The 16,658-nt window shown below is 43.5% G+C and overlaps 1 protein-coding gene across 1 annotated transcript in view; it reads left to right on the top strand.

The window, feature by feature from the left end:
* INPP5A (inositol polyphosphate-5-phosphatase A) overlaps positions 1-16,658 on the top strand; it is a 253,129-nt gene that overhangs the window by 222,173 nt on the left and 14,298 nt on the right. Inside the window, 1 exon segment of the mRNA XM_086616504.1 lies at positions 4,844-4,917. Coding sequence (XP_086472630.1) covers positions 4,844-4,917 — 74 coding nt within the window.

The raw sequence follows: 16,658 nt of genomic DNA, 5'->3' as shown, positions 1-16,658 counted from the left end.
GCCCCTGTGCGTCACAGTGCTGACCAGGAAAAGGGAGGAAGACACAAAACTCTCTTCAGCAGCTTTTACAGACCACACAGTTGCCTGGAAAAGCAAGTTTCAGTAATTCCCGTAGGAGGCGATGGGCACTGCAGCTGATACAGGCAACAACCCTAAATGCTTTTAGTTCTACTCAAATTAAATAGGGAATATCCTCTATTGCAAATGCAGTCGTTCTTTAATTCCATGCAGAGAAGTATTTATGGCTGTATTCCCGAAGCAGATTTCATAGATTTCATAGATTTCATAGATTTCTAGGTTGGAAAAGACCTTAGAGATCATCCAGTCCAACCGTCCCTAATCTCCCATTAAACCATATCGCTAAGTAGATCATCCACCCTTTTCTTAAACACATCCAGGGATGGGGACTCAGCCACCTCCCTGGCAGCCTATTCCAGTGGATTAGCTCTGTGTCTCATGGGGTATTGGCTAACTATAGATACATTACTCCTATGTATGGATGGTATTTTCATTTGGAAGATGTTAATCAACTGTTCATGTTGGGCTGATCACTGGACATTGTAGAGCAAATACTTGGACATAATATCAGCAACTCAATGGTTACAGCAGATAAAACCTAGGCCTGCATCATCCTTGCTACCATTTACATGTAAATACACCGGTGAAATTGAGTTGGGGAAAAAAACAGTCTTCTCAACTGCCTGTGACATATAGTTCTGGAATTAACTTCCAGTCACAGCATTTTAAAATCTCTGTGTAATTGCTCAAATTACCCCAGCACGTCGTGTAACACCTTAAAGATTTGGTTCTTAAGGATGATCTTATAATGAGTAAAATAAATGGAACAGTATATTGATTTTTAGGCTTTGAACTTAATTTCTCTGTCATTTTTAAGGCATTTAGAGTGACAGACATACTGTCCGTTCAGTTTGTGCTGAAAATTGCCATGAACAGAGTATGTTCAGGATGGGGTTTTTTTAAATACAATGTTATATGCTTAAAAGTAAGACATTACCCTGTGAGATTCAGACTGCTCCTTGGTATCATCTGGCCCAAATTAATTTTCATTAGTTTTCTGTAGAGCCAAGAAGCTCCAGGCATCCACGCACCTGTCATAAAGCAAATGCAATTAAATGATGCCTGTGTCAGGCCCCATTCCGTTTCTTACTAAGTTGTGTTGAGGGAAAGTGACGTTTATAACTTTTTGTCACAAGACCTAGAGACCGCCTTGGTTTTCACCGGGCGTCTTGCCTTTCGAGATGACAGGCTTAAATGAGAACCCAAAAGCTGTGAGGTGGGTTCATGCTGCGGGTCCTGAGCACGAGTAACTCGTCATTGCCTTTCGTAAGAACGTGGAGGTGTCTGTTTGCGCAGTTTGTGGGCACGTTGGAACAGAAGGTTACAGATACTGTAACATTGTCACTTAATATCTAGGAAAGAATAAAAAATTTGTTAAAATTAAATCATTATTTTAAATCTAGCACGAAACATCTTTGTCAGCGACATGGATGACGGCATTGAGTGCACCCTCAGTAAGTTTGGTGACAACACCAAGCTGTGTGGTGCCGTGGACTCACTTGAGGGAAGAGATGCCATCCAGAGGGACCTTGATAGGCTTGAGAATTGGGCTGGTGCAAACTCCAAGAGCTTCAACAAGTCAAAATGTAAGGTCCTTCACCTGGGTCGGGCCAATCCTAGGCACAAATACAAACTGGCACAGAGTGGGTTGAGAGTAGCCCTGAAGAGAAGGATTTGGGGGTGTTTATAGATGAGAAGCTCAACATGAGCCGGCAGTGTGCTCATGCGGCCCAGAAGGCCAACCGCATCCTGGGATGTATCAAGAGAAGCGTGGTCAACAGGTCAAGAGAGGTGATTCTCCCCCTTTACTCTGCTCTTGTGAGACCCCACCTTGAATACTGCGTCCAGTTCTGGTGTCCCCACCATAAGAGAGACATAGATTTGTTGGAGCATGTTCAGAGGAGGGCCACAAAGATGATCCAGGGGCTGGAGCACCTCTGCTACGGGGACAGGTTGTGGGAGCTGGGATTGTTCAGCCTTGAAAAGAGAAGACTTCAGAGGCACCTAACAGCTGCCTTCCAGTACCTGAAGGGAACCTACAGGAAGGCTGGGGAGGGACTTTTTTATAAGAGTGTCCACTGATAGGACAAGGGGAAATGGGTTTAAGTTGAAGGAGAGCAGATTTAGATTAGATCTTAGGAAGAAATTCTTCAGTACGAGGGTGGTAAGACTTTGGAATAAATTGCCCAGAGAAGTTGTGGATGCCCCCTCTCTGGAGGTGTTCAAGGCCAGATTGGACAGAGCCTTGAGTAGCCTGATCTAGTTGAGAGGCGTCCCTGCCCATGACAGGGAGGTTGGATTAGATGATCTCTAAGGTCCCTTCCAGCCTGTGCCATTCTATGACTCTATGAAATAAAAGTTTGTGTAAATAATGCAGTGAAAATATTTAACTGTTTTACACGTGAGGATGAATTTTCTACAATGAGCATTCCCTAAATGCTTGCATTGCATTCCCTAAATCCCTAGCATTGTCCTTCTAGGCACCTGGTTGAGTTTTGATGTCCAGCTGGGTCATCGTGAGTTTTTGGCTTTGCCATTTCAGGGTAAAGATGTCCCTCTACCTGGGAAAACTTGGGGAGCTGACAGAGCACAGCACACAGTACAGTCTTGTTCCTCTTATCTGTCCTCTCTGTCACCAGTGTCAGCAGCTCGCCTGCATGGCACAGGCACAACCAAACAAGCAACTGCAGCAAATAAACACATCAGAAACTGCTTTGGATAACAATGAGCATCCCCTAGTCCTCCAAGCCCCGGCCCTCGTTTCGTTTGCACATACCATCATAGCCAGCGCAATCTGAATGTAGAAAATTTTGAAAGTGTGAATTGGTGTGAGAGGACAATGCATCTATTTAACAGTGCCAGCCCTTGGAATGCCCATGAGTAATTTATACCATTGTGTTCTGTGGAACATTGTTCTTTTATTCAGTTCTTGCAGTTTTCACACTTCAGAAATAGCCCTCTTTTTCCTGATGCTTCCATTTCCCTGCTCTGATCTGTGTATTTGGCAACAGTAGGAAATATGTGTTTGCACTGTGGTAATAGATATGTATTTCACATACAAGTTTGAACTGGGGATGGTAATTTTTTTTCCTATGCTAGATTGACGTTGGGCAGATAATAAACATCTTTAAGGTGGAGACACTTAGAGCAGGAGAGGGATGGTGGGTAACATTTGTTTTCGTAGCCAGTCTGTATGTATGTGTTGTGGCTGCACATACTTAAATGTAGGATCACAGTGTGGAAACATGCATGAGGAAGCATTTTTTCCTGAAGTACATTGAGATTACTTCAGTAAGAATAGTGGCTGAATCATCTCAACTTTTTTAGAATTGAGCATATTATTAGCTACATGCCGTGAGTTTCCACACAGATGCTTATAAATATTTATCCAAACATCTTGGATACTCGGGGCTTTTGATCAGATGTCAAAACACGTACAAATTACCTGCAGTTGTTTGTGGTGCAAACTCTTTTCCAGCATACCATCACAGAGTTTGGTGTCAGGTGCACTGAAATAGGGAAAGCTGCCCGTTATTTTGCATCCTCGTGTAAAAGTTCATACGTGGAGCGACACGGCAACTAGAGGCTGCAGAAGGGCAGGTGGGCCTTGGAGAGGTGGCTAATCAGCAGTGCAGGTGGCTCAGGTAGCTGGTTTTCACACAGATAATTAATGTGTACAAGTAGCTGCTAATTGCACATTTCAGGAATGATTTATGAGGTGGCAGAGGGCAGAGAGGGACACAATCTAATTTCTTTGGGAACCTCTGCCATTCATACAATGGTATCAGCACAGCTGTGAGATGGGACATGATTAATGAACAGTGGGCAAACATGCCACCGTCGGACGGGTGCTGCTGGGAGGACACGCTTGTCAAAGTACTTGGCGCGACGGCCAGTAACGGTGCAGATTATGAGCTTTTTGTCTTTTACCTCGCTAATTCACCCCGACATCAGGCCTAACACCGGCCGTGGTTCTGCAGGAAGGCTGTTTATGTCCATCAGAATAGTTGCTGCTTTAATGTGGATGATGATCATTGACTTGCCAGGAGCAGGTTTGTGGTTTTGAACAAAAGACTGCGGATATTTATGTGCTCTGTAGAGGTCTGGCCGAAAACAAATTTGGCAAGGACGCATATTTACACAGGACATTAAATCGAGACTTGCGAACATCTCTGTTAAATATCTGCTTCTAGTGCTGTGTCTTGGCTGCTGCCTGGGAACACATTTTACCTATTGTCACGTATCCCTTCCTCTGCTATCTGGCATGTACCACCCAAAATAGGTGTGCAAAAACACTGCCTGTCTTTGCTTAGGAAGAGTGATATGCACATCCTTGTGTTTATTGTACCTTCTTATCTGAGCTAAAGATAATATAAAGTAATATAATACTTCTGCTGGCATTTTTGTGGGCTGATTAGCATATCAGTTTGCTGTACTGGTTTGTCTTTGGAAAGATTGCTAATAAAATTTTAAAAATTTAGCCATCTTGAAATAGTGTTACATATAGGTCACTGCTGTGAACAGCCAGTGTTATGTGTTTCACTGAGATGAAAGGGAACATTTTGAACACTTTTCTCAATGAACTCTTTATGTATCAAAATAGTAGTGAGTGTTTTGCACTGTGTGTTCAAAACTATTATGTGAGGGATGTACCTGAAGCTGTATAATCAAAGTCTCTGTTTATTTCCTTTTATATAATGTAGTATTTTCAGATTGCTTCAATTCAACATTAAAGAGTGAATACATTTATTTCTGTCTTTTATAGCTTTTAGAATTTGACAGAGAGCTGTCAGTCTTTAAAGACAGATTGTATGAACTGGACATCTCATTTCCTCCCAGGTAAGATTCCTATTAATCCATTTATTTAACTAGCTAGCTAAAACATAATTGTTACTAGCACTGTATGTAGGACATGAGTGTTCTCATACATATTGTGGAAATGGTAATCTTTGTTCCTTTCATAAACGGTTAGTCTCCCCCCATGCCCCCATCACTCCATAAACAGGGACGGTGCAGTCCGCGTGCCGATAGCGCTCTGTAGCTCATCACTTAGATGGAGCCGATCCTGTCTTTCATAGCTGCTCTTAAAATAGACCTGATGTGATTGTGAGCTAAGAGATGTGTAGCTACTTTTAAGCACCGGACCCAGGTAACCTGTTAAAATACTTGATTGCAACCATAAAGGCAGTCTTTGCCCCGAGCTGTTGAAGACTGGCTATAGCAATGGCACGCACTGGGAATGGACCCGAAGTGGGGGTGCAGAGCCTAAAGCCATTGCTCAGGTGGGCTCCAAGAGGAGTATCAGCAAAGAGGACAGCAACATAGCTTCTGCTTTTTCAGTGTCAGTGAATGTTACATAACTGCTAAGACTACTAGAATAATGTGGCTTTTTTAATACATATGCATGATTTTCATTAGCTGTCTCCCTCAGGTGAATTTTAGCCATGAATAGACAAGTATTGCTACCAAACGAAACCAGGATTTTTGCAAATGACAGTCCTGTTCAGGAGAAATCTATGGAAAATTTGGTACAGTGTTAAACATGTATGGCCCTTTTCCAAGAATGAAGAAGTCAAATCTCACAGTTGCTTTTAAGGGAAAGAAATACTGCATTCAGAAAGAAAGTTAAAGTTACGTTACAAGAAATCACAGATAAAAACATACTTTTATATACCTTTTTTTTTTAATAGATACGATAGAATCAAATACTCCTATTTTGTCCTGTATGGACAGATAGAAAAGTATGATGTTTGGCATACACTAAGAAAAAATTTGGAAAGCTTGTCTTTTTGTTATCGTAATCTCATTATTTCTCACCAGCCAGCTGCGATACTGATTATATTGATCTCTTGGGACAATGGAAGTATGCGTGGAGAGGTTACTGCTGCTCTAAATTGTTCTTATTGATTGAGTATGATAACAGAAGACCAGCAGTGTGTACATCTCTGAGTATATTTCATAGTTGTGTACCTGGTCAGGGTAAAAGGAGATGAGGGGAAATAGATGTGAAATTTTACCAGAAATACTCTCCTACTTGATTTCACCAACATTAGTGCTTTCAGCCAGAACAAAGTTTGGCAAAAATACGTTGTTGCATGAATGGCTTCCAGATTCTTCAAACCTCTCTGTCAATATGGTTTGGCATCATTCTGCTCTTGAGCAAAGATGAGAAATTTGGCATGAGGAGTTTTTGTATCTAAGTTGTACTTTTGATCTGTCCATGAAACAATGTGAATATCTGGCCAAGATCTAAACCCTTGAAAAATTTCTTTTCACAAATATGTCCAATTCTCACTAGAGATTTCTGCCACTATTTTAGCGGTTAAGTTTCTTGTGAGTTACAGCTTGACTGGGTGCAACCCAGGATTTTCCTTGCAGCTACCAAGGGCTGTGCCCTGTGAGGTCATGGGCAGGTGGTAAATGAGCCTTCCTCTCCTTTACGTCTCATTGGAGCAAGTAGCAGTGGGAAACCTCCATGAATGAAATAGAGGTGGAACAAAAGCTGGAACTAAAACTCTACAGGAGCCGCCTGGTAACTGGGAAAAAGATTTCCTGTGTCCCTTCCTAGCACTGATGCACAGAGATAGGGATAGGCTGCTGCTGTCAGATGTCAGATGCAAGACTGTATAATGACATAAAGAAGCCTTGGAGAAAAATGGAAGATGTTTAACAAAAGAATTAAAAGTTAAACTAGGAGTAAGTAGAAGGGCTTGTGAGAGCTGTGACTGAGAACTGCTGATGTTGCTGTAAAACCAGCAGCGAGCGTCGGAGGGACGGATGGGGAGGACCATATGAGCAGGAGCAAGAGGAGGTAAATTAAATATTATTCAACTGTATTTGTACTCTCTGCTGCCTCAGTATCTGAATCCTTTGACACTGAGCATTAACATCCAAATGATGTGTTTCAATACCATTAACATTTTAAGCTACTGTACCTACTGTATGAGTCTATTGTCTTGAACAAAAATATTAAATAAACTGATACACCGGAGATGAACCTTCAGTGAAAAAAAAGTGAGAGTAGGTGAAAATGTTCCATCCCAGAAATCTCTGTGGATGAAACACAGATTTTAATTTTGTCTAATCAATGTATTGAGTGAAACAAAAGAAATGTCCTATAATACGAGCTAAGTATCATCTCCTCTCCCCTCCCCTGCCCACATGCTTGCAGACTGGGCTGGGAAACTACAGGAGCAGCTCTCTGAGGCCAGTGCACTGTAGCCAAGGAGGGCAGACACACCGACTTCCTGCGGCAACTTATCCACCGCCAGCTCCTCCTTTCTCAATTTTATTACTTGTTTTTGTTTCTTTGCAAAACTGAGGCCAAATCTAGTTTGTGTCCTTGTTTTGTTCTGTACACACCACCAATATCAGAGACGAAAAATTTCCTGCACTACAGTTCTGGCTTGCAAAGTTGAAGTCGAGGCAGCTGAGTCCCAGCTGTCCTTGATCTGCCTTACAGGATGTGACAGACTCAGGTCCTGCGTTTGGTTCCCTCGCTCCCCCAGAACAAGGGGCCACCATACTGTCACTGCGGGCCTGACGCCCGCCGTGGGCGTTTTGGGATGGCTCTGCAGGAGCTGGTGCCCCGGTCTCCAGAGCTGCTGATGAATCCTGCCTGGGGCAGCAGCCAGCAGTCACATTACTCTTGCTTCTGTTGTCCTTCAAATAAGATGAAAAACCAAGATCCTGACCACTTCTTGCCATCAAAGATCCCATAAGGTTTTTGCAAGAGCATAGACGTCTAGACAGATATTCTGGCCAAAGTCCCAGTAATTGGGTTCCACCTCCCCAAACGCACTGTTACTTTAGTTGGATTTGGTGGTATTCTTCCCTTCCTGCCCCAAACCACTGCACAGCGTGCTGGTGCCGGGCTGATTGCTGCTGCACAGCAGCGCTAAGGGACGCTGAACTCAGCAGTTGTCTACAGACCACAGCTCTTTAACTCACTCAGATGCTTGACAAAAAAAGTTCCACACTGCCAAGGTGGAAGCAGACAGTTCTGAGCAGGGACCCTGTCCAAATCTTGGGAAACAGCCATAAAGGGTCATTTCCAGCTTCACCTATTTGTCTCTCTTCCCACTCAGTTCCCAGCTTCGGGACTTTGTGAACGGTCTGGGAAGTGGGAAGCGGGGTACAGCATAACATGGCAAAACCCTTCCTCGACCTCCAAAGGCCTGCAGAGAACCAGCCCTGTGGCTGCTGTTCTCACCTCCATCGAAGGGGAGCAGGGAAGGGGATAAACAGACAGCTTTGTCTGCTATGTGCTTTGTTTCCTTCTTTTAACTAACAGTAATAATAATAAATAGTAATAATTTTTTATATATTGAAAGCTGGCACTTCCTTTGTGGCATGGAAGAGACACTAACACTGAGTTTATGTAACACAAAATTTCTTTTAACTTAAGCAGAGAATATTGATAAAATATGAGAATTCAATATGAGAGTATTGCTAAAAATACAAGATATAAAACTAAGAAGCTAAACTCCTGCATATACAGAGCAAATTGGCTTTACATTAGGGTGCTTTTTTTCACCCATCCCTTCTCATGTTCTGGGTCATATGGCAAGGGAATCTTGCTTTCCTTTCTGTAGTCCTAGCACAGCTGCCAAACTTAGTAAGAAGTCTTGCCACAGTGAAGTACGGCAGGACTGTGTTCACAGACGTGAGTTACTGTGTCCGGTTTCCGTTCATGAAACTAAGCACATTGATTTTCCTGGAAAAAAAATAACATGAATTCAAGGAATCATAGAATGGTTTGGGTTGGAAGGGACCCTAAAGACCATCCAGTTCCAACCCCCCTGCCATGAGCAGGGACACCCTCCACTACACCAGGTTGCTCAAAGCCCCATCCAACCTGGCCTTGAACACTTCCAGGGATGGGGCAGCCACAGCTTCTCTGGGCAACCTGGTCCAGTGCCTCACCACCCTCACAGGGAAGAATTTCTTCCTTAGATCTAATCTAAATCTCCTCTCTTTCAGTTTAAAGCCATTGCCCCGTGTCCTGTCACTACATACCTTTGTCAAAAGCCCCTCTCCAGCTTTCTTGTAGCCCCTTTAGGTACTGGAAGGTGCTGGAAGGTCTCCCCGGAGCCTTCTCTTCTCCAGGCTGAACAGCCCCAACTCTCCCAGCCTGTCTCCATAGCAGAGGTGCTCCAGCCCTTGGATCATCTTCGTCGCCTCCTCTGGACCCGCTCCAGCAGCTCCATGTCCTTCTTGTGCTGGGGACCCCAGAGCTGAAGGCAGCACTGCAGGGGGGTCTCAGGAGAGCAGAGCAGAGGGGCAGAATCCCCTCCCTCGCCCTGCTGCCCACGCTGCTTTTGCTTTGTATTTATTTTTCTTTGTACTGAAATAATAACCACAATGTGCTATTAACTGCAAAAGCATGTATTTTGAATAGGCAAAAAGCAGTAGTTTAATGGAGGACATTTTAACTTAGAACCTTTTTACTCATGCAAGGAAGAAATGAAAAATATGGTCTAAATGTCTTGGTTTCACTTCCTAGTAGCTTTTCCTCCATTTTTCCCACATTTTTTCTTCTCTTCTGAAAAAAGAAAAAATCTGTAGCTTATCATGACTTAGCTACTTCTATACACTATTTGTAAATACAAGCTTAATATGTATGTCATATATCCGGTCATACTAGATTTTGTATTTTTAGCCAAAGGAGGACATGATCAGTCCGATGTATTTAGAAACTACTTCTTTAAGCTTCTTGGTATTCTGAGCTGGAAAGCCTGTGGTGCATCCATTTGTTCTGCAAATGCGTCGAGCAAAGCCTTCTTCACTGGAGAGAGAGAAAGCCCTGATCACTTTCTGTGTCAGGCTTATGGGCTTAATTAGTGAGCATTTGAGTTTAGAAGGAAGTTGTAAGAAATCACAATGATAGCCTTAAAGTAGTATTTCAGAATTTGTTTTGTACATGATATTTTAATTATCGTGCATTGATTCAGCCTCTGAATTGCTCTTCACTTCTGTTCTTGATCCGTGGTGTTACGGGCCTACATCACGGGATGCTGGCCGTCAGTTGAAGACAGAGTATCTCGGTTAAAGTGATCCTGGATACATTTAGTGCTCCATTTCACATCTCTCAAAAAATGAAAGATCAGTTAGGACAGTTTTCTCTTTCTTTCATTTGCTTTATCATTTGTGCATACAGTTAATTGCCTGATTTGCACACAGAGCTCTACAAATCAATAGCACAGTTGCATTCCTGTCTTACTTGTAAATTTTTCGCTCAAAAAGGATGCTTGAGATTCAGTGTACTCTTGAGATAAATGGAAAAGGTCACATCCCTTTGAGTTACAGCCAGCTGAGTTACTTTTAAATTCATTTTTTATCAGCATAAACTGTTTATTCTCTGGACTTTATAATGAGATCTTTCTGATACACTACCATAGCTGCCTGGGGTCGAAAGCTTTACTCCTTTGGAGTTGGTGGTAATTTTGTGGTTAACTTCAGTGGGGTCAAAATTTCACCCTGAGTACTTTTCTTGGTTTGTTTTCACGCTGCTCCTGGAGTGGCATTACACAGTGATCCAGATACCTCAGGTATAAATATGGGCAGGTAGAAACGTGCTGCAGTGTCACTGAGCCATGTTTTACCTTGCTTCCCGGCGTAACGCCAAATGCAGCATGAGATCCTAGTCCTGACCTCCCATGGGGACCTGACATGTCCAGTGTTGGACAACCAACTCCCCTTTCTTCGTCAGAGGGCTTTGTTTTGAAAGAAAACCACTTTTTTTTCGTAGCATAGATTTCATAGATTTCATAGATTTCATAGATTTCTAGGTTGGAAAAGACCTTAGAGATCATCGAGTCCAACCATCCCTAATCCCCATTAAACCATATCCCTAAGTAGATCATCCACCCTATTCTTAAACACATCCAGGGATGGGGACTCAACCACCTCCCTGGGCAGCCTATTCCAGTGGCTGACAACCCTTTCAGAGAAGAAATACTTCCTAACATCCAACCTGAATCTCCCCTGACTAAGCTTGTACCCATTTCCTCTTGTTCTGTCACCCATCACTAATGTAAAGAGCCCTTCCCCTACCTCCCCACCATCCCTTCTCAAGTATTTGTAGGCTGTAATCAGGTCTCCCCGCAGCCTCCTCTTCTCCAGGCTAAAATGAGCATAGAAATGAGCAAAGTCCTAATTAAAATAGTAAGTAAGAAAACAGTCTCCTTTCATGGCACCAGGCATTAGGATGAATGCATGAGAGAGAATGCCTTTCTCCAAGAGGAAAGCCTGGAGTTAAGCGAGCTCTGACCAGGGTTTTCATCAAGAACCGCAGGTAGTGAACCCTTATGTACTTAAGAGTACAGACTGAGAAAATAATCAAATCTGATTCTTGCATATTCTCAGTTTTCATTTAAAATCGTGAAAGAAATTCTTCTGTTGTAATAATCTGAATGAAGAGGATGTTTTTGTACATTTCTGTGTTTTAATTGTTTTAGATTAATACACCTGCATCTTTTACAGTTAATTTCTCTGTCCCTTCTCCTTGATTTGAAATGAAGCCATGACAGTCATGCAGACATATATCTTTATACTGGTAAGAATTTTTTTAAAGGAAGTCAGTATACTTTGCCCTGTGGAGGAACCTTCTTATGAGCAAGTCATTGTCCAAAATTTTCATACTGCATTGTAAAAGTTACAATACCTTCTCGTAAAGCCCCATAAGATCTGCATAACATCACATCACGATTCTGTGCTGTTTACTGGTTCCGGTTTGGAGAAGCAGCCGGTGTCTGAGCTCGGCAGTTGGGTGCGGGCTGCCAGCAGCCCAACGAGCTGGTGCCTCGCGCTTGGCCGCCGAGAACGCAGCACGAGCTGTGAAGTCATCTTCCTTGTGCTCAAGAAGCCATCCGTCAGGCTAGGCACGGCAAGCCTGGGCACTGCCCACTCCCAGGATGAATTTGGCTTTCCCGTGCTCGCGCGGCCCCGGAGCCGGAGAGGCGTGACGCTGCCCTGGGGATGTGCTCGCCGTCCTACGGGGCGAGGGGCCCAGGGGCTTGTTCAGGTGCGGGCACAGGACTCCCCTTGGGACATGGATGACAAGACAGCAGCATGCTTGGTTCTCCGGGGAAGAACTGCTAAATTGCCTTAATACATTGATAAAAATGTCCCCTATCCATAAATGTAGGGAAGCTAACCTCCTGTGAGTCTTTACAGGAAGGACAGGGACAACTTGCTGCCCAGGATTTAGGGAAAATAATAAACAAAAGATTAGTAAGTGAGAAAAGCAAAACAAAAGGCATTTTTTATGTGCTTTCTCATAAAATGCACCATTTAGAGTATGAAAAAATGCAAATTGTCTGTTACTAAAAAACCTCAAGATTCTCCGTATCTTTTTATTTAGGACCTAAAATTCTGAAGGTGTCAGGCCTTCTTGTTTCCAGTTTTTTGTTACATGGAGATAGCATTTCAATATAAGTAGTAAGAGAAATATTGACTTCTTGAGGGATTTTCTAACTGTAAAATGCCATAATGAAATGATGATGTGTTGTAACATTTCCCTGTTTTTTTGTTCTTCTTCACTATCTTTATAGTTGTGGATTTCGTTATGCTTTTCAAAAATCAGTGTGCTTGTTTAGGGTTTGTTACCTTCTCTTTTCAGCTGATTGTAAACGACATTCAATGATCAGTGAGAGCACTTAACTCGTAGCACTTGTTAGATACAACATCTCAGGAGTCATTATTCACAGGTCTTGGCAGAAAATTAGGTCTTTGTGTATTTCCAGCTACTGTATCATGCTTTTTAATACCAGCTTTTAAAATCTGAACTTTATATAAACCTTGTCTTGTTTTCTTTCTAGTCTCTGTGCTAATGGTTCCTAAAGGTAAAATTTTAATGTTGTAATAACAATCAAATAAAAAGTTATTTTAATTCTGTAGAGAGTGGAGACCCCATACTGAGCCAAGAATACTTTAAAATATTTTTTTAAAAAACTATTGAGTTCTTGCTTGTCTCTCAGCAATAGTACAGATAATTCCATAAAGAAATTGAAATACCAGAGGCCTCTTTACCTGCATTGCTCCGTTAGCCAAGTCTAGACAGCCAGGGAGAAAATAAGAACCTTGCTGTACGTCTGTCTTTTCACCATTTGGTGCTTAAAAGAGAACTGAAACCGAGCCGATGCCCTCCATAACAAGTCAATGCCAATCTTCCCTGCTTTTTGGTCTTTTGAGTGAGGACCCACCTTTGTTTAAACCTTCTGTGGGAAGGTGTGCTAAGGTGACTGAAAGGCTGCATAAAAACACAGTGTAGCTAAATTAATATAACCTTGTAGTCCTGGCTTAAATCACTAAAAGCCAGGACAGTCAGTTCTGTGTTAGGAAAAGCTATCTTTCAAGGCTTTGTAAGTTTATAATGACCATTACAATTTATTGCAGGTTGAAACATGACACGAGAGGTTTCAAAACAAGAAGTAAAATGCCCACTCCCTTTGGTTCACAGCAGGAATTCAGAAGAAAAGCACCCTGTCAGGTTGTTACATGAGTGTTTTCCTACCCATACAGCATCATCTACTCTGGGTTATTCGTTTTGAATACAGCAGGCACAAGGTCAGGCAGACGAAGCACGAAAGTGGAGGCTGCTGTCACGCCGTGGCCAGCCATCCCATCCGCCTGGAAAGGGAAGAGCGGAGATGAGCTGTGCTCTCAGGGTTGCTTCTGCATTTCATAAGAAACAATCACTGCACAAACTATGAAAAACAGTTCTAGGAGTGGAGACCAGAGCCTTGGCATGGGCAGGTGAACGGGGATTTTCAGAATTACCACTTTGGCCTTAGTTGGGTATAAATTAAATTGAAATTCTTTGGGTTTATCTAGCCATTAGTCCACAATTTGACTTTTTTTCTCCCCTTTCGAAACAGCGGTTCACTTTTAAGTTTTCAAACCACTAAGCAATGTGCAAATGGCATTTGTTGGATTTTACAGAAATGTAAAATGTATTTTTAATTATACCTTAATTTTGGTAGGTATAGATCACAATTATATATATAATAACAGTTCTATGAGAATTTATAGTTACAGTGTATTTTAGTTAAAAATTGAATTCGTAGCTACAAATGGAATGGTGTTAAGGCAACACAGTAAATTCCTGTTAACGTATATGCAAGTGGGTTTCCGCAAAGTCTTGATCGATTCCGTGTTGGTGAACATTAGCTTCAGGACTCTTTCCAGTTAACTTTCTAGGTGGGAAGGATTCCAAAGCCACTTCCGAACTCTCCTACCAGCCGCATCCAAAAATAGCATTCCTGCAGGCATACTTATGGAACTCAAAACAAAACAAAACTTGTTCTTCTCCAGTGCAAAACTGTAATTTAGTTGAAGACCATATGTCTGCTTGATCTTATGTGAATTCTTCACCCTAAGCTGCGTGACCATCCTGCTGCGGCGCGGACGGAGCGGTGGTCAGGCAGTTGCCCCTCAGAAACGTTCGCGACAAAGGCTCGGTGGAGCCCAGCGCCCAGAGCCATGGCAGGGCGGTCGGCCGTCTCCTCTCCGTTCCGCAGGGCGCCTCAGGGCTAGGCGTATTTCCAAGTGCTTCTCCAGTTCTGAGTTCCTTCTCATTCCTTAAGCATGTGCTTAAATTGTATCAGCTTCCCGTTCTGTATGACCTGTGCATCACAGAGCAGCATCCTAGTGGTGCAGGGAATGAACTTCCAGGGAAAAAAGCCTTAGCCTGCTGGCTGTCGACCCACGTGTGCCAGAGCCGTTCCCCGGCCAGCAGCCCCTGCCCAGGGGCTTCCCCGGCGCGTTCCTGCGCTTCACATCGGCATCGCCAGGAACCTGCCAAGGGAGAGCTGCCTGCAGAAAGCGTGGCCGTGTCTCCCAGGAGCAGGGAAAGCAGTCGGAGTCAGTCGTTCCTCTCCCCGGTCAAGAGGTTAGCCTCTCCAAAGCCCACCCCTTCCCGCGTTCGCGTTCCCTCGGGCTGAGGATGGGAGCAGTAGCAAACCACTCTGGGCATCTCCCTCCGTCCTGCGGAGATGTGCCGAAAGCCAAGGCAGGCAGGAAGGGGAATCGCAGCTCCCTAAGAGGTCACAGGCTGCATTTCAAGTCTACTGTCTTTACACGGAATAATAAGACCTCTTCTAATGGAGTGTTTTTCAGACATTATTCACCTGTTCCTGTGCTCCTGTATCTTGAGGCCTTTTAGTTTATATAGGGAATATTCATGTTTTCGTCTCCTTACCCTTTGTAATCTAATGTAGCCCGTAGCAACCTCAGCCACTGGGGGCGAAGCACCATTTGGAATTTTAAACTCCGTCAGCTGCGTCAGGCGGGGCTGAGCAGCCCGGCCGTGGGCAAACAGCCCCGCGCGAGGCTGGCAAAGCGTCCGTGGTAGGCAGCAGTCATTGCAGCAGGCGGGAGGCGTGAAAAAAGGAGTAACGACATTGCGGTCAGTCAATATACAGGTGGGCAATTGTTACCTTTATCACTGCTCTCCATTAATTATTATAATTATTCTTGTAGCTGTTGTATAGCAAAGATAAGAGCTGACTTTAGCAGGAGTTCACACCCACCTACAAGGTTTGCTCTCAGATAAGTCTGCATACACAGTAATCTCACGTATTAATCATTCTCTTAAAGTGACCTGTTCTTGTTTGTTGTTGCATTAGGCTGTCATGTAATTTACTGGTTGGACATATGTTTGTGTCTTAGATATCCTCTGTGCGATATTTTTCTCAAGCCAACCCTCTGCATTGGCTTTGACACCTCTCACCAGTAGACGGGCTTAATCTCATTTACTCTTGGAAGAGTGTTTCTCCTTTGGAATTCTCTCTGGCTCTGGTCCTTTATTCTGCCAGAATCCTGTTTAGTCTATAATCTATTCTCTAGCCTTGTATTTCGTCCCATGACCTTTCTTTATTCTCACAGGTTGCACAATGATACAGGTATTTTTTCTGGTCTGATTTGCACCTCAGAGCGAGCCAGTCTGCGCTGCGTGAAGCAAAGCCATTTTCAGACGTGCTCACCCGTTCCGTGCCTTCCGCAGCTCTGCGTGTCGTACCCAGCCCTGCGGGTGCCATGGCACACATCCCGTTGTCACCCTTGGGTGAGAAACGGGAAGACAAGAGGATGGTTTAGATTTTGAGGGGCTGCCTTTCCTTGCCGGTGTCCTCACCAGTTGCCCTGCATGTTTTCAGAGCATGCAAATTATCTGCTGCCAGAACTGGTGCGGTACTCCTGAAGCAAACAGGATTCCCATGTCTTAGAACATTACCTCAGTAATGCTCCTGGGTCCTGTTGTCTCACAAAAGAGGGAGTTGGACACTTGAATATATTAAAAATTGTTAAAGCCCTACATTATTTTTATGCTTGCTTTCAGTTACTTTTATAACGCATGATTTTTCTGCCAATTAAGTGTTTTCTACTGAATAGAAATACTTTGTACTCCTTCATGCACTGTAAAACACCTTCCAGGTATCAGTGAGTTATCTTAAATTGCCAGTAGGTCCCTCAGCCCCTGAGGCACAAATTCCACAGGGCGTTATGCAGCGTCTGGGTTCTTCCAGCATCTAAGGCTAGAGCACAGAAACAGCTTCCCGGCTGGAAGCAGAAGAGACAGC

This window comes from Tauraco erythrolophus, chromosome 9 (assembly GCF_009769465.1).
Source record: "Tauraco erythrolophus isolate bTauEry1 chromosome 9, bTauEry1.pri, whole genome shotgun sequence".
NCBI lineage: Eukaryota > Metazoa > Chordata > Aves > Musophagiformes > Musophagidae > Tauraco > Tauraco erythrolophus.
This window is presented reverse-complemented; position numbering and strand designations above follow the sequence as displayed.